The 18,756-nt window shown below is 40.4% G+C and overlaps 1 protein-coding gene across 4 annotated transcripts in view; it reads left to right on the top strand.

The window, feature by feature from the left end:
• CUL5 (cullin 5) overlaps positions 1-9,414 on the top strand; it is a 33,495-nt gene extending 24,081 nt beyond the window's left edge. For all 4 annotated transcript variants that reach the window (XM_037376306.1, XM_037376309.1, XM_037376307.1 and 1 more), the window contains 7 exons: positions 497-628; positions 1,261-1,384; positions 2,133-2,308; positions 2,428-2,589; positions 3,274-3,392; positions 4,704-4,827; positions 6,000-9,414. In XM_037376306.1, coding sequence (XP_037232203.1) covers positions 497-628; positions 1,261-1,384; positions 2,133-2,308; positions 2,428-2,589; positions 3,274-3,392; positions 4,704-4,827; positions 6,000-6,194 — 1,032 coding nt within the window. In that variant the 3' untranslated portion in view covers positions 6,195-9,414. The remainder of the gene's footprint in view (positions 1-496; positions 629-1,260; positions 1,385-2,132; positions 2,309-2,427; positions 2,590-3,273; positions 3,393-4,703; positions 4,828-5,999) is intronic.
• The last annotated feature ends 9,342 nt before the right edge of the window (positions 9,415-18,756 follow it).

Genomic DNA, 18,756 nt, shown 5'->3' on the forward strand with positions numbered 1-18,756 from the left:
TGAATTTGTTTTATTTCCTTACGTGGGTCAAGCCTTGATCATCAAAAACGGTTATGCAAGGCGTAATAATAGGGAAGAGGGTTTATTATGTCATTAACCGCGTGTGTTTAAATCTTGTAAATCATGCAGTGTTTCATGTCTTTGTGTCTGTTCACAAAATTAGTATGCTAAATTAATGCCCATATCAGACTGTAGTGTATTACAGTAACGAACGTTAGACTAGAAGATATTACAGGAGACTTTCACGTACCAGTGTCAGTGTCTTTTCTGATTTAAGAGAAGGTTCTTGATGGTTGACAAATGAAGAAATTGGAGGTGTGATATGTGATATTATGAAGGGTTCATAGCTTATGCTTGTGGTAGTATTAACACAGTTGCTCTTCAGGCGATGTCAAGTAGCCTGTTTCTACTTCACAGTCTACAGTGGTATTAGATCAGCATTCAAAGACTTGTTTAATTTACAATGCAAATATATTAAAATCTACTTTTTTGACAGCTTTTAGTACTTAAGTATGTACAGAATAAAGATGTTTTCATGCGATATCACAAAGCTCACTTAACAAGACGCCTGATACTAGATATATCAGCTGATAGTGAAATCGAGGAGAATATGGTGGAATGGCTCAGAGTAAGTAGCCTGACATCTTTCTTTCTTTGGTTGTGCCTCTTGCTTGTGGTATTCATTCTCACTCTTGACCTTGGATATCTTTCTTGCTTAGGCAAGTTCTATCTGAAATGGCAGACCCCTCAGGACATCTTATGCTTCCATTTAATTGCAATACTTTGTGAACGTAAAACAGTTTAGCCCTTTTCTAAGAGAAATGTTGATCCTAATAGTGGTAGTGAGAGATTTTAAAATATTTCACTTATTATCTGAAGGCTTCATATATTCCATATGCAAATGAGCAAAATGCAGTGTACTTGCTGTTTAGGTATGTAAATGATTTGAGGTGTGTTCTAATTGTGAAATGTTACGTAGATTAGAATATTATTTGTGTGCCTTAAACATTCCTTTAGGTCTCAGAATTCATTGATTCCTTAATGCATGCATATGTTCTTCAGCACTTGGGTTTCTTTAAAAGAATCATCATAGGAATAGCAAAAAAACTTTATATTGCATTGCAGATTAACTGTTACTGTAAAGTGATGATCCCTGCATACTTTAATGCTCTTCAATTTTATTAGTCTATTCTTTTTAAAATAATGCTTTTTGTTCATAATTGTCTATGTCATAGTTCAGCGTTCTGTTTGTTTATACAGGAAGTAGGAATGCCAGCAGACTATGTAAACAAGCTGGCCAGAATGTTCCAGGATATCAAAGTGTCTGAAGACTTGAACCAGGCCTTCAAAGAAATGCACAAAAATAATAAACTTGCTTTACCAGGTATTGTTTTCACATGATTTGCTATTTTTCCTTTCTCTTAGTGAAAAATTATTCTGTTGAATCTTGACTTAAAAATTATATCAACTGAAGGTTGAACATAGTCCTCAGGGCACTGCTACCCCTGGGTTGGAAGTGTGTATAGGCTCTGCTTTCTCCTACAGTTGACACTGGAGCTATGTCATTCTGTAAGTTATTTTCTATAAGTGGGTTTTCACTATGAGCAATCTTGTAGATAGACTCCCTGCTCTTGTAGATAAATTCCAAGCAGGAGTTTGAATCAGTATCAACCAGGTGAACGCCTGAACTACCCCCTTCTTTTATAGCCTCATCATTCTTCATGAATGCTTCATGCTGTGCTCCTCCTTTATCTGCCAGCAGGAGAGGTGGATGCAGGCTATGAAGAGCTTAAATCACATTTCAGAGATTAAATTTCGCTGATGAGAGGGGCTGAGGTACATTCTGTTTTGGACCTGCCACTGCTCAAAACCCTTGAGTAGTGCTTACAGGCATCAGCTATAAAGCTGCATCAGGGCTTAAGGAGCTCTGCAGAGGCAAACCAGAAAAACAGAGATTCCAATCAGTGTTACTGGCAGAAACAGTGGTGCATAGATGTTTAAGTAGACAGGTAGAACCCTGCGACTTTCTGAAAATAAAGTCTTCCATAGTTATATTTAGAGTAGAAAAAAAATGCATTTTGTTTTATCTGTGTTAGGCCTTTAGATTCATATAATCCAATATTGTCTTACAGCTGACTCTGTGAATATTAAAATTTTAAATGCTGGCGCCTGGTCCCGAAGTTCTGAAAAAGTGTTTGTCTCTCTGCCCACGGAATTAGAAGATCTCATCCCAGAAGTTGAAGAATTTTATAAAAAGAATCACAGTGGTAGAAAACTGCACTGGCACCACCTCATGTCCAATGGAATTGTAAGTGTGTAGTTTTTGGTGTATCAGTCTCAGAGGACTGTACTTTCTATGTATTTATAATAGTAAGAAAGCTTGTGATCCAGAAAGGCTTGTAAGTAAAACTGTCATTCTATTCACAGATAACATTTAAGAATGAGGTTGGCCAGTATGACTTGGAGGTAACAACATTTCAGCTAGCTGTGCTGTTTGCATGGAACCAAAGACCCAGAGAGAAGATCAGCTTTGAAAATCTTAAACTGGCAACTGAACTCCCTGATGCAGAACTTAGGAGGACTTTATGGGTATTTCCCTTTCTCTTGAAACAGATTTCTTCTTGATTTTGGTACTCTGAAATACTGGATTAGTATTTTTAAAGCACTGTCAGGTAACACTTTGAAACTGAAATGTGAACGCCTTTCTTGCTAATTAATCAGTTGTAATCCTGGCTCCTTGCACTACTGCAGAGCACACATGGCCTTTACATTAACACATTCTCTCCACCCAATATTATCTAACTTAAGCTTTTGGAACCAGCAGATCTTTTTGACCATGTGCTGCCTAAAGCACACAGTTAGGATTGTGGTTTATGGAGCGGGACCGGTCTAGTTCTAGGAAATCAGTGGCACCTGATAAATACATGTTGCTTAAATAACTTCAGTGTTTGCTCTATCAGACTTCCAATTATTTAGCTCAAGAATAAAGAGAGAGGTCATGTACATCAGTCTTAACACCACTTCCGTAGTTGTCAGTTCATGCATTTTACTACTTTGTATAATTTTACTTACGCTAACGCATCTCAGGAGATTTGGTAAAGTGTGTCCCCTCTCTTGTTCTACTAGTGTCTTTGTGTTGCCTTCCAAACAAGGCTACACAGTTTCCTCACTACAGTCTGCACAACAGTAAACTATATTCTTAAAAGTAATTGTTTCAATTTAGAAAGTCTGGTGTTTTATTTTCATTCTTCCCCCCTCCCCTTTTCTCTGTAGTCTCTTGTAGCATTTCCAAAGCTGAAACGTCAGGTTTTATTGTATGAACCTCAAGTCAATTCACCCAAAGACTTTACAGAAGGAACCCTCTTCTCGGTGAACCAGGAGTTCAGTTTAATGTAAGATGATGTTTGAAAAGTAAAATAACAATGTACTATTTTATAACTAAAGGAATTCACTTTAAGTTAACCTTCGTCCTTGAAAGTTTTCAAGATTCAGCTTGACACATGCTTTGCTGACATATCCTCAGTTTTGGTGATAGTCATGCTTCAAGTAGGTGATTGGACTAGATGACCTCCAGCAGCCCCTTCAGACATGTTTCTATGATTCTGATTTCTGTGAAATTAAGTTTCTTAAAAACCTAGGGACGAGGTGCAAAACTGGAGGCTTTGCTATCTTCCGGTTACTAATGAGCCTGTGAAATTTCATATAGGAAGAACAGAATGTAAGCAGAACACTAGTGATTTATTGATTACACACAGAGTTTCAAAAGCAGAGTGATAAGTTCAGAAAGGAAGTGAAACTGCTTAATAATATGTCATGTTGTCAAACCCCAGGGTTTTTGATGTGGCTTTCACCAGAGAGAAATGTCTTTTATTTCAGTGAGAACTGCAGTGCTCTTTTACTTGTGCTTTGAAATCCTTCAGAGCATAAGATAGTGTAAAGAGAGAATATCTAAATGGTATATACTACATTCAGCATTTTTACTTTGGGTTTTGCTTCTCTACTATCAATGACTGATTAGAACTGTCTCCTTGCTGGTAATCTCAGATTCTGGGCCTCGTTCTCAGTAGCAGCTGGACACCTGCATCTGTGGAGAGAGCGAGGTGACAAATCTGCTTTCCTGGGGCTTAGTTTCTTGCCCAGGGCCATGATGTTTGTTCCTTTCATCAGGATCATGAGCTTTGGAAAACGATGAGAGGGCATGATAGAAGAGACAGGCTCTACAGAAAGTTTGTGGGTGACCACTGAAGAATGCTGTCAGCTTTCTTTGTTGCAACAGCTGGGTTTTGCCCTTTTTTTCTGCTAGACAGACAGTTCTTTTGATGGAATATAAATTAATCCAATTTCCTGAACTTTGTTTTAAAAACTTCCTCCAAAGAACCGTAGTTTTATATAATTAAACTGAAGTATATTCCTCTGGAATGTTATTCTTCAAAATAGTACTCGTAACTTTTCAACTTTGGACACTGTCAGTTTCAGCTGATGGGTATTTTTTTTTTGTAGTGCCAGTGTATTCAGGTTATTGTGTGGAGACACTGGCATTGAGTTTTGATTTGTCAGCCAGCTATCTCACTGCCGCGATGCTAATAGCCTGTAAATATCTGATATGTGATGGTACTCCTTGCTGCTGTCGTTTGCTTAACAGGAATTCATTAACTGAAAATGTATTTTTTTTTGCTTATTTTCATACAATACAACTTTTTCAGAAAAAACGCTAAAGTTCAGAAAAGGGGCAAGATAAATTTGATTGGTCGATTGCAACTTACCACGGAGAGAATGCGGGAAGAGGAAAATGAAGGAATAGTCCAGCTAAGAATATTACGAACCCAGGCAAGTAACCCACCAGAGGAATGTAAAATTACCCTATTTCTTCTCTTGTATTATCATCACTGCGTGCTGTCCACACGTGGATGTTGATGTATGAAATTAATGCTTTTGAATCCCATTGGAAACTTACTTTTGCTTTTTGGCTTTGATCCTTTGTGAATACCGGATTTTGCATGTGTCTTTGTGCGCTTGTAGTTATCAGCCTCTTGTTCTGATGTCCCAGGTCATCGTTTTTAAAGCGGACAAAGCAGGTGTTAAGCAAGCAGTGGAGATCTGTGTAGTGGTGGGTGACAGCAGCAGATGGTAAAGTTGACTTGAGTCACCAATGTGAACAAACAGTATTGTTGATCTTGAGATCTCTTTGACTGCTCCATGTGAAGAGAGTAAGAGTAATCTCAGAGATGGGATCACGCCTTAGTAATGGCGGTATGACTTTTTGAGAGGCCTTCTCTTAGAGGGAAATTTTGGAAGTACACCTTAGATGTACTGACTGCAGCTTCCTGCTTTGTGATCGTTTGTCCTTCAGTCAGGTACTCATGTCAAATCTTTTGAGCAGATTCTAAAATCTTTAGAAAAAAATCTAAAAGAACTGATTTTTTTCAGGCATCAGAGATCATTACCTACAATGGAAAATCCCATCTGTTCTGTCCATCAGTTTAGATTCCAGGCCATGTACATTGTGAATTGTACCACCTAACTTAACATCTTGGCCATACTTCCAGCAGGAGGATTAATGCCCTGGTACTTATGAAATGAACTCCTTGTGAGTTCCAGTGTGGTGGTAAGCTTGCATTTCATGAAGTATTCACAAGGTGTCTCACAAGTCACACTGGAATGGCGACTTCTGCTCGGAAAGTGAATGAACGAACATGAGGTTTTATTGAGTAATTCACACTCTAGGTACTGCAGATTCTTCTTTGACTGGACTTGTATCATATCACTTGTATCTTGCTAGTGCTTCATTCTTTTCCTTTATAAACTTCCTTGTAAACGCAGTTCAGTATCTACCTAAGCTAAAAAATGCTACATATATCAGATTTTTAAGGAAAAATACAGCTTTCCTTGCTGTCTTACTTTACCAGGAGCTCCGTATTAATGCTGTGTTCACTTTTTCACTTCACCCAGGCGTTTCAAAAAAATTAATATTTTTTTTTTTTGCTCTTGTCCCCTACCAGGAGGCTATCATCCAAATAATGAAAATGCGGAAGAAAATTACTAATGCCCAACTTCAGACTGAACTGGTAGAAATATTGAAAAACATGTTCTTGCCACAAAAGAAAATGATAAAAGAGCAAATTGAATGGCTTATAGAGCACAAATATATCAGAAGAGATGAGTCTGATATCAACACCTTCATATATATGGCATAATTTGAGGACTCTGCAGGATGCTGAGAACATAAATGGAAGGGTGCTTTGGACAGACAGCTGCAACAGTTTGTGCTGCAGAAGGACTTGTTTTGACTTTCGTTACGTATTAAAATCCCTGCCTTACCTTACAAAGGACTATATTTTGCCAATCTCATTCAGCTAGCATGATGGCATTCCCTTCATGTTGCACACTTTTAACAGCATGCTGTTTTGTGGGAAACTTGCATTCACGAAGAGCCCGTTGTGAACTTTTTAAAGTAGATTTGATTTACACCCACCAGGAAGAATACAGGTTTGGGTTTTTAGATGACCAGTACTTGCACAAGGAAAAAAATACTCAAATATTCATGCACTGAGGAACTGCTATTAGTTTTGTTTTGGGTTTGGGTTTTTTTTTTTGTTTTTGTTTTCTTTTCTTTTTTAAAAATGCAATTAGGACTAGAAGTAGCACTTTCACTTTTGTGTTTTGGATCAACAGAGTAATGTACTGTCCACCTTTGATCCTTTTTATGTAATAACATCACAAACACATGCATCACAACTGATACGTATTTGTTACAGTTAAAACCTGTTGGTTAGAGCAGTGCTTCAATCTAGTAACTGGATTTTAATAATTGACACAAGTGACATAGAAGTAAGTCCAAGTCATGGGTGATATTTTTCCTTAAGCAGGAGATCGTTTTTAAATTGTTTGCTGTAAACAAGTAGATATACATTATTTGTCACCTTATTTGGACAAATGGTTTGCTGCAATCCTTTTTGAGAAGGTAAAGCTTTCTTGAATGATATGTCACTCTAAAAGTAGTTTTCATGGGTGGGTGTGTTATACTGAACAGAAATATTAAGTGTATTTCCTTGTACATTTAATATTTGTATTCCATCTATTTGACTACATATATCTGAATGCATTAAAGAGTAATTGATGCACAACTCCCCCAGAAAGGAAATAACACTTGAAGATCCCTGTACTAATTCCTCATTGGTAACTTTATATATACATACAAGGTTAATCTGATCGAACTGATTTGTTGCTTAGAAGTCAACATCTTTATATGAAAAACAAACCCTCTGCTTTTTGTTTTGAAACTGGCAGGGCAGGAAATACAATTCTAAGGAAAGTGGTAAAAAACTAAGGAAAAATACCTGGTTTAGTGTATGCAGAGAGAGTGCCAAATACACATCAGGAGTTTAAACTTTTTAATATTACCTCTTCTGTTGTCAATCATCTGAAGTAGTCATTTGGCACTGCCTGCCTCTCTGCTGCTCTGAAATGTCCCAGCATGTACTGGACTGATAACATGAAATCACTGGAGCAGAGTGCCTGTGTTGGGACAAAAGGTAAGTTATCCTTTACTCAGTCCTGTATGAGTATTATTCTATAAATTGCAAGTGTGCAATTTTTTTTTTTTTTAATTAACCAGTTCAAGTACAACATCTAAAGGTCTCATCTTCTTTGATTGAAAGGGGGAAGAGGATACAATTAACTTTAGTCAAAAAGGAAAACCTTCCAGTAAGTAAGAGGAGTTATGTTTTCACATGGTTGCAGTAAAGTATACAGTAAGAGTGATTTAAAAGCAAACTCTACAAGAATGGCTGTTAGCACCCTTAAACAGGTTGCATGCTCTACTAATGTAAATGCCGATGTGACTGCCTGGGAATGGCATGTACTTGGACATCTGCTTGAGTAAGACATTTTGGTAGTGAGGGTTTTGTGAACGAGAGCTGGAGTGAAATCAAGACCTGGCCAATTAAAATTGATTGAAATCCCACAGCTGATGTTACATGCTTTTATTGATACTTAAAAGTGGATGCTGTTTAAAAATATTGCATCTTTTCTGTTGGCCCTGTGGCATTGCAATTCAGAATCAAAACTGAGTGGTGCTCTGTGCAGTTAACCAGTAAAACTATTGGAACATTAGAAAACAAAATTCTAATAAACTCTGTGCTGCAAGACTTCCAGTCTTTGTAACTTAAGAGTAATAAATGCTCACTTGGGATAATTGGGGGAAAACATGACAGTCTGAGCACACTCTTTTTGACATAAAAAGCTTCAACCCTTAACCAGAGAACAGGAGGCGTGAAATTGTCGTGCCCTAAGAGCTGCAAAGGGGGTGATGCCGATTTTAAAGCCATTGATTTCAATTTGAGAGAGACGTTAAGAGACTGCATTTCAGCTACAACTGTTTTAGGAAGCTGGAGTGAATGCAGAAAGCAGCAGGTCGCTAAAACCTAAGGAGCTGTGTGTTCCCTCAACTAATAAATACAAAACAATACAACGTAAATGTTACCTGTATATTTCACAACACCTGGGATGCAGAAATAGAATTGGTAATGTGCCTATGACATGGTCATTTTTCTTTAAATATCTATTGGGAATGGATGTCGGGTTTTTTATTAAATCTGAGGCTCACACCAGCAAATTTGTTAAAGATGAAGAATCACACTTAGCATCCTTCATCAGGTCACTTTCACCAATATGCACTTAAAACTAGTATCACCTGGGGCACAGGGAGATACCTGGGGTAAACTGTTCTTTTGGGGAGGGTAGAGTTCAGTTCTAAATGAAAACAATCTATTCTTCACTTGCAATATGGCAACAACGCACTTTTTAAGGCTGCAATTTTTAGCTATGAATATATATGTCCAAAGACCTAGCTTAAAGAGGTGCTGCATCTGAAAAATATGTTGCCACACACACTGCCACGGTGAATAGCTATGGAATGAAATCTGGTGTAGAAGAGGTGGGGGGTGGGGGGAATCACTCTTAATGGGTTTAAGAAATACTGTTAAATCTTTTCCTGTCCCAACAACTTGATGAGGATCTCAGTTTAAATTCTGAAGTCTTCCATTTTCCTCTTTCCACAGTTGGTGTCCCTAGCTTCTATTTTTACTCATCTCTCTTTCATTTGTTGAGACTGTAATGCAATTACATTTCCAAAAGACAATGTGACTTTCTCATTTTCACCTTTTTAAACTTAATATAAATGTTCTGAATGTTCACGTTGCATTTATTTGCGTTGGGATGCCATTGTTCTGTAAAGTGCAAATTTTAAAAATACAATTGGCAAAAAGATTTGATAGTTTTACAGAAAGATTTGCTATCTTAAACTCAAACTGTTTTCTATTTTCATCTAAATGACTGGGATGCTATCTTTGTAATTCTTTGAGTTCATATTTGTGAAATAAACAATACATGAAAGCTTTCCTGTCATATACACTATATGTAGTCTGGAGTGTTGAGCAAACTTGAGTTCCCAAGTTGTAATATCTATCTACGTATGGTATTTACAATTTTGAATGTGTGCCACTACCAAGATAATAATGCTGTACAATTTTGAATGGTGGTAGTTTCTGTATGGCAGTCCAGCTGAACTATTTTGATGTACTGCTTAATTTTTGAATTTTATTTTTTAAGTTGTATAATTTATTTTCTTGCAAAATAAAAATGTAATATAAAAGACTACTCATTTAGCAAGGTATTTTGGTGTTTTCCCTTGCAAAAGTTTTAAGTTGAATTCAGGTGCTGCTCCTGCAAAATGCCACTGTATGAAATTTGCCTGATTCCAAGTCCCAAAGTCTGTTATGATCAAAGTACTAGGAAAAAACAAACAAGCAAAAAACCTTTCTGGTTCTCTTCATGTTAGGATTTTTCAAGTACTTAAGGTTATATGTAGAGCTATTTAATCTTCCAAATTCTATTTAAAGATGATCTGTAGTCTTTCAATTTCAACATGTTAAAGCCTGACACACCAGCAGTGGCTGTGCGTGCCTGACTTTGTTTATGGCATTTTAAAAAATGGTTATGTCTCTGCATAACTTACTGGAATATCTTAGATTGCTGAATGTTTTGGTTGATTTGTCTCTGAAATTACTTATAATGAGTGTCACTGAAGATTACTGGTGTCACCAGGTTGTTGGGACCTTCAAGTACCTGATCCTGCAGTAAACACAGTGATATGGGAACAGTGGGTTGCCTGAAGGAGTGCTTTTACTGTAATGGCTTTTCTTCTCTGATTGTCCTTGCCTTTTAACGTGAATCTCTTCATATATTTCAGTTCCTTTTTTTCCTCTAAGTGCACCAGCTAACATCAGTGTTTTGTGTTTTCTGGTATATGCAAAGGTTAGAACTTATATGGAATAAATAACTATTTTGAGTGACTATTCAGTGTGCATGGCAATTTGCAAAATGGCAGGTTTTGCAGGCAAAACTTTGACAGCAGGCTCCCATTATTTCCAAAGTTTGTGGTTTTTTCTCTGTTAGGGCAAAACGTAGTCTTTCACAGCAGCAGTTTTCCAGGTGCAGTTATTGTCTAGAAATAAGCCAATTACCACAGGAGTTGCTTAGCTGAATCAACTGCTACCGGTGTACAGTGATCACGGTTTAGGTAGAACCATTGACTTAAATCTGAAAGGCTCTAACCTGCCTCGTTCTGGTACTTCAAGAATTTGGCTGGCTTGCTTTCTCTGTTTGCTTTACGTGTCAACACAGAATCATAGAATTGTTTGGGTTGGAAAAGACCTTTAAGATCATTTGAGTCCACCAACCAAGGACTGTGACATCCACCACTAAACCCCGTCCCTAAGCACCACATCTACACATCTTTTAAATGTCTCCAGGGATGGTGATTCCACCCCCTCACTGGGCAGCCTGTTCCAGTGCTTCGCCACCCTTTCTGTGAAGAAATTTTTCCCTAATATCCAATCTAAACCTCCCCTGGCAGAACTTGCAGCTGTTTCCTCTTGTCCGGTCACTTGGGAGAAGAGACCGACCCCCACCTGCCCACACCCCCCTTTCAGGCAGCTGCAGAGAGCGATAAGGTCTCCCCTCAGCCTCCTCCACTCCAGGCTGAACACCCCCAGCTCCCCCAGCCACTCCTTGTAGGACTTGTGCTCCAGGCCCTCGTGCTTAGAAGTCTCTGTTGACATCTCTCTGTAGGTGTAGCCATGGTGCCTGCATTTCATCCTCATTTATTCTAGTGGTGGAGATCCACTATGTATCTTCAGTTGGATACTGTGCTCCAAGTCCTGCATGCAATCCGAAACGCCTGTAAGAGGGAATGATTGGGGCCAATGGATTGGATTCGATGTGCTGTTCTGGGAAATGATCAAAGCAAATCTCATCTCTGAGCTAAGGAAGAGCAGCAGCATGTGGTTGTTTTTAATAGTCTAAGAGACTGAACGCTGAAAATTAGTGACTTTGAAACTAGTACATTATAGCTGTTCTTGGTGAGAAGAGATGCTGAAATAATTAAAGAAGGGAATGCAGTATGGGTTTCTTCCTGCTTTTAAGACCACAGTGTAATATGTATGTATAGCTCAGGATTTGCCATCGATTGCAGTCATTGATTTCTATTACTGAAGATGTTAAGGAACTTACCACACCTCCTGCGTTTTTTGTAGCAGGCACTTGGGGGTTATCTCAAGCTGATGTAAATATGCAGGATTTATTGCACCAAACAGGTACGCTAGATGTCAGTAGGCCCCCCCCTAGACCAGATGAAATTCAGCTATTGCTTCTGAAGAAACAGAGGTGTGTCACTTAGCACTACAGCCAGCTTTGGTGCCAGGGGACTGGCGAGTTGCCAGCAGCTTTTGATTAGGTTCCACACCAAATGGTATGAAGGAAACCAAATTGCCATGGAGCTGGGGAAGCTAGCGCTTCAGCTGGGAGAGGAGGATTCAAATGTGGATGTGACTGAGCTTTATAAAAGCAGAAAGGCAGAGAGAGTAAGGCAGAACAATTATTACAAAATTCTGTAATATCAGCACCAGGGCTACTTGATAAAACCAGCAGAAAATTGTTTTAAAACGCAAAAAGAGGACTTCTTGTCGCATGCAGGTCTGAGATTGGAGCATGGTTCTGTTTGTATTCTCGGGAACAGAATTAAGACTCAAAACGGAGTCAGGAGCCGAGGAACTTTATTTGCCCAACAAAAATCTGCGAATGCAAAGGGAGAGAGAGTGAGAGATAAAGAGAGAGAAAGGATGAAAGGAAGGAAAGGAAAGAGTTCAGAGCGATAGCTCCCACCCCGGAGCTGCGGTGTCCTGACAGTCTGATTCGTTTTCAAGTCCAGTGGGGGAACGTTCCATCCCATGTTAGTTGGTTCCATTTTTTATAGAGTTGTTACAAGCTGTTCTGCTCAACCACACCCCCCACCCAACGATGGTGCACGTGTCCAACATTCCTCAGGGGCCTCCAGGCACCTTGATGCCCCTCACCCCAAGTCTGGGCACATGCACAGGGGTTTGGTTAAGTTTTGCAGGATCAGCCTCCCCTGTTGCTCCATGGTGTCAGTTGGTTTCCTCCTTTAACAATGCAGAGATAAATCTCTGCGGTGGCAGTGGTGTTATCTTCCTGCCTTAAATCTCTTCTGTGGCAGTGGTGTTATCTTCCTGCCTTAACAATGTATTCACTGTGGTGACGGCATGAGTTTAGCAGTGTTGAGACAACACATCTGCTGTGGCAATGGTGGGCCTCACTGGCACAGTCTCTCACACTTGTTCCCAGGAGGTGCTGGGGATGCAGATCACCGGTATCAGCAAGTTCAAAAAGGGTGAGACAAATTCATGGGTAACATAATAAAGCCAAGCATATACCCTCTAACATCACTACAGAGTGATGGTGGATGCTGGGGAAGTCTTCTGACTTCAGTTCCCTTTCTACAATGGTGGCTGTAGAGGTGCTTCTCTCCTACAGTCCACTTTGGACTCTTGAATTCTCCTAAATATGAATTATCCTGAAAAATCTTATAAGCTCTCTTAGAGGAAAAGGGATAAAAAGGGAAGGGACACACACACACAAAAAAAAGCTACTACTTGACTAGAGGCAGCAACAGATGCAGGCAGGGAGGAGGAAGATGTATGAAGACCACTAGACCAGGACCAAAGATGTAAAACGTAGGAGAGCACCCTTCTCAGTGCTCTTCATCTCCTGAAGCTGTGCGAGCAGCCTCTGGCTGCTGTTTTGTGGGGAAGGACACCAGTCCCACAGGCAAAAGAGTTTCTTCCCTACTCCTCCTCCAGCTTCCTCCTGCTGGTGGTGTGAATAGCCATTTGACCAGGGTTAGGAGGTGTCTGCAAGGGCATCCTGCCACTGGTGGGGTCGCAGAGAGGGTGTAGATAAGTAGATGTAGGGTAAAGTGCAGCCCAGACTGCTGGGAGAGGGAGTGCAAGACAGTGTACGGCAGGGCACTTGTGCACAAGGGAATGCTGGCTGCAACGGATTTTTCATTTGACCTATTAGAGGCATTTTTTGGTTGGTTTGGGGTTTTTTTATTACTGCCTATTTTGTTATTATTTATATCCTGAAATATATGTGTTAACTCTGGGGAGGGGATATTTCTTCTTTCTTTGCTTAGCTTCTCCATGCACTGGAATTCTTACACAGCTCCAGACTAACTTTTAACCTAATGTTATTTCAAGAGTATCTGTCGTCTTGTTGGAGACTTGAAGTTGTGGAACAATTAAATGATTTTATTATAGTGCTATGTCAGATCATCTAAACTCCCAGAGAGTTAACATGCTGCTGGAAACTGGTGAATTACCCAATAACCTTGCTTACCCTTTAGGCCAGGGACGTGACGCTCTGTATATTGTAATAGTCATATATCAGCAGTGTGCTAACCAGAAGATTATCATACATCAAATAGTTAATGAACCACACACAAGTTAACCTGAGAAGGCCCAGGTTTTGTTACAGCACAGGCTGTACTATGACATAGCAGAGGTGCAGCTTCGCCTTCTAGCCTATCCTGTGCTGTACATGTCCCCTGGCCAAAAAAAAAAAGTACTTGGCCAGCTCCTAATGAAGGAGCCTGCAGCAGCTCCCTCTGGCCATTAGCAATTATGCCATCTGCGTGTTGTCTTTATCTCAAGAGGAAGCACTATGTTCTGCTGTGGACATCCTTTTGTTTGACAGTAGGAATGACAACCAGAATTGGTTTGGTCTCAGAAGATCCTACAAAAGCTCTAAAGACCAAAATGTTGGTGAACTTCTTCACAGATGAGATCTGCACTGAAACAGAGCAAGGTCTTAAAAAGATTAGTCAGGATGAGTTTGGTACAGTGCTCTGGGTGATGCTCTGTTTGTGTCTAGATAAGACAGAGACAGGCAAGGCCTGTTCCCTTCCACTGATGATGTTAAAGCAGAGGTCCTCAAACTTTTTAACCAGGGGGCTGGTGCGCGGATGAAGTGGCAGGCAGTCATCTGCGGCTGCTTGGTTCCCCCTCAACCCCCGGGGGGGGGGGGATGGGGGGTTCTGTAAATACCGGGGGCCGGATTGAGGACCCTGGGGGGCTGTATCTGGCCCACAGGCCGTAGTTTGAGGATCCCTGTGTTAAAGTAAAGGAACGTACTCTGAATAATTAGAAAAGATAAGGTGGGCACCTGAAGCAGATGAGGAGACCAGGAGTCAGGAGATAGTTGAACACGGGAAGTTGAAAGGTTTAAGTGAGGAAGAAGATTGAGCAACCCCCAAGAGTGAGGCCGAAGAATGGAACGACCACCCAAAAATCCCCCCCAAAGATGATTCTGGAAGACTCTACCTCAAACCCCACCTATTATGAATATGATGATTAGATGTCAAAATCAAATGAATATGTATGTAAAGATGTTGTAACCTCTCATGAAAACTGTATAAATTACTTGACTTTTCACTGAAAACTCGGCAGCTAGTTTGTCCGGTGCGAACCGGCTAGCTCCCCAGTGTTGCACAAAATAAACACCTTTGCTGCTTAACGACAAAATGGGTCTCTGAGCAGTTACTCTGTGCTGTTTTGGCATCAGCACCATGGGCTGTACCTCAACTGAAGGCTTGGGGTTCCCAGCATCTGAAGGGAGGTAAGATTATTTTTACTGTCCTCTTTTTCCTTCCTGCGTGAGTTCCAATAAAGGGCCTATTAATCAATGTGTCTGAGAGTCCAAGTGCCTTTCTGGCTGAGATGATAGGAATGTTAGTCCTGGTGCGATGGCAGGCTGTATCCCTGAAAAAGAGCCTTATACTGCAGGACTAAAGGCAGAATTTGATAAGAGCTTTCCCTTTTTTTGTTCTAGATGTTTTTGGCATTACACATTTCTGGAAAATATCCTCACCCAGGCAAGCTGGATGTCTTTCCTATATAATACATACGTACTTTCAGGGTAAAATCTTCAGTTCTTCCTGAGTCAATATTAGTCAGCTGCTGTTGACTTGCGGAATCACTTCTCTACAACCTGTGAAGTTATAAAGTAGGTGTGTTTATAATATCAACTGGTATTGCAGTTGATCAAGTATATTTTGCAAGTTGATCAAGCAGTATATCAACTGGGTGCATGGGAGATCTCTCCACCACAAACGTGCACACACTGGAGCCCAAAGCCAGTTCCTTTTATTACACTAAATTTTACATATTCATTAACCCTGATAAATATGCAATACAATTCCAGGGATGGGGACGGGGACGGGGATTATTATAATTTTGATAAATCCTTAGTATAGTCTCTGCCTCAAGTTCCTCCCTGCTTCACCTGCACAGTGTTTCCCGAGGGAATAGCATAGGGAAGGTAGATAGTTCACTTCAATGGGAAGTAATCCATCTTGCTGAGGGGGAGACATGAGGTTATGCAACTTCTGTTACATTACATCTGATACTGTGATGTATAAGGCACGGACTTTGCAAGAATTGTGAAGCAAAGACTTTTACTGTTTGTTACTTACAACTTTTATAAGTTCACACTCTGTACACATGCCACTAAAAGCTTTATTATTGGTCAAACTACTGTCCATGCACCCAGCCACTGTTCACTACAGGCTACTCTCTGCTGTTCACGCTGTTTCCTTATCTTCTAGGGGTGAGATCACATTCCTCCTTTGTCTCTGTTTCACCCGGGCTTCTTCTCATACTCCCCCAAAGTTATTTACCTCTTTGCTGCAGGATCGCAGCTGCACATCGTCAAAGCAAGGCCACAGCTGCACATTATCAATGTCAAACAACTCACTGTCTCTGTCCTCTACATGATAAGAACAGCTGAGAGACCTTGCAGTGGGATGTGCATCTGGGTATGAAAACAAAGGCAACAAGAAGCAAACCCAGCATAAAGCGACCTTTGTGATTGACAGAACGAAGTTAGGACAAAGGTGAAAAGCCCACTTGGAGGAAGACAACTTACTTCATCACAAAGACCCTCATGCATGACCCCCAGAGACAAGTGTGCAGACTCGAGGAGGTGGGACCCAAGTGTTACCGAAATCAGGAATCAAACCTCTAAACACCAACGTAGTATGAAGAAGCAGGCACTCCTTTATTGCAGCGCTGGGTGCTTGGTGGCATCTCCACAAATCGAGCACACCTGTGCACATCTTACCGTTACACTTATACACAAAATGACAAGGTCGTACACTCCCAGTTACAATGATTGGTTAGTAATTTGCATATAATTGTAATATTCGCAGTGTCATCCTTTTCTGTTACTATGCTTGCGCAGGGGAAGGGTCTTCACCTGGGCAAGGGTCTTCTTGACCTGTGGGTGTGATTTTTAGTATTATAAAGAAGGTAGTTCGCTTCAGGACACCTTAAAAGTAAGTTTTGTTGCCAAGTTGGACGGCTGGATATCAGCCTTGCTAAGCTGTCCAATAACTCATCCTATACACAATAGAATCTGGGTGCTCTGGTTATGGTCTAGAGAATAAGGACTAAGGGTGTTATGGTCTATATAGCATAGGGACTTCAAGTAACAGTCTGGGATAACAAGCAGCACAGCAATTCATATGTCATTCGTTAATAAGTGCTAACATAATTCTATCATGGAGGTTAACTCCTTAAAATCAAAATGCTCTTATAACTGTTACATAAACACAAAATACAGAAAGATTCAGTAAAATCTTAAGATAATCTGCAACACAAGGAGGAGACCACGTATATGATTTCTTGGAACTTATTATCCTATCCCCACCTCTTCTCAGAAATCTTATGCATACGGTAATCATCATGTACAAATTATGAAATTGTAGCTGAGAAGGTGTGCAAGTTAGGAAGAGTAATCCCCCTTGCACCTAGCGCTGTAATTAAAGTGCTGCTTTACAACCCCTTGTGAGTTGCAGTGTTTGTTTCCACATGTCATTCCTGGTGGTCGTGTGCTGGGGTCATTGGGAAGAAGGCCATGGGTCTTCCTTGCTGTGCACTTTTCACCTTCTGGTGTTTTTCATCACTAAACCAGTTTGTTCTGGTCGGCATCTTCTTTAGTCAGCACCAGGGCCTTGAGGGGTTTCTGCTTTTTCTAAGGCAATTTCCTGTCCAATTGTTCCTTACACAATACATTGTAAACACAGCTATATGTTAAACCCCCAAGCTAAACAGAATTTCTAAATGCCTACTCTATAGGCCCTTTATATGTTAGCTCCCCTTATCACTGTGTTATCGCTGGTTTGTACTTGAAAACTTCGGCTCTAAATCAAAGGTTTAGTCTAGACTCGTCAAACTCTGGGACACTTTACTGACAATCAGGGAAGCAAAAGAGTTCAAACGCTTCCCTCATCTGTGCCAGTCCCATCAGCCTCTCCCTGCACATCTGGAGAATCTTTAGGCATACATGGAAAGCAAGAAGTATTTTACTTTTGAGAGCAGACAACAAAATCCTCTCTCAAAGGGAAATGAATGAGATGTAGTACAGAAAATGAACTGAAGCAGTTTTGATGAATGTTAGTTTTACAATGCGAAGATAAAATAAAAAAAAAAAAGTCAAGATAACAAGCAGATGGTAACAAGCTGTTGAGATACTTCTGCTTTCCAGCTGCTACACCTGAAGTGCGCTCCTTGGCATTTGTTCCAGTTTGTGGTTCAAATGGAAGGAAAGGTGTGAGTAAATGCTGCAATACCTGGCTTGTAGGCATCCACTGCAGGGAATGCAGCAGTCTGTCATGGGCTACTGTAATAGATGGTATGCTGACTCCTTCAAGGAATTAGAAACGCTGCTGAGGAGAAGGTAAACAAGACTGATCAGTGAATAGTGAATGCTGTACCACTTATCTAAAGGATGAAGCACCTATGTTTAGTTAAAAGTCGGGAAATGTCCAAGGTACGAGTAGTTTGTATAAAGGGGAGACTGAAAAGTCCCCTCGGTGTGCATGACTCTGGTGGAGCAATCCCCCATGCATCCAGCACTGCTGAATAAAGATAACCTCCTGCATATTGCTGGCTGATTCTTCAAATCAATTGGGCGACCCAGATGGGACCTCCTCTGCTCGGCTGCAGGACCCATTGAGAGCGGGGACTCCCTAGGGTACCCCCGGGGATTTTCCTGGAGGGGCTCCTTATCTCATCTGGATCACCACAGGAGCAGACAAGGACTCCATCTTACGAGGCAAAGGTACTATCTTTATTAAAATATTATATTAATTGTAAATATTATATTAATTGTAAATATTATATTAATATTATATTTTAAACAGTACTGTTTCAGATTCTGTTCTGGGACCGGTCCATCTGTAAAGCTGTCCGTAAGGCGTAAGATCATTGTATGTTTATGCAAGATGGCGTATACCGGGTAGCTAGCATCCCAGGTATACATCTGATTCTGTTCTGGTAC

This window comes from Falco rusticolus, chromosome 2 (assembly GCF_015220075.1).
Source record: "Falco rusticolus isolate bFalRus1 chromosome 2, bFalRus1.pri, whole genome shotgun sequence".
In the NCBI taxonomy this organism is placed as follows: Eukaryota; Metazoa; Chordata; class Aves; order Falconiformes; family Falconidae; genus Falco; species Falco rusticolus.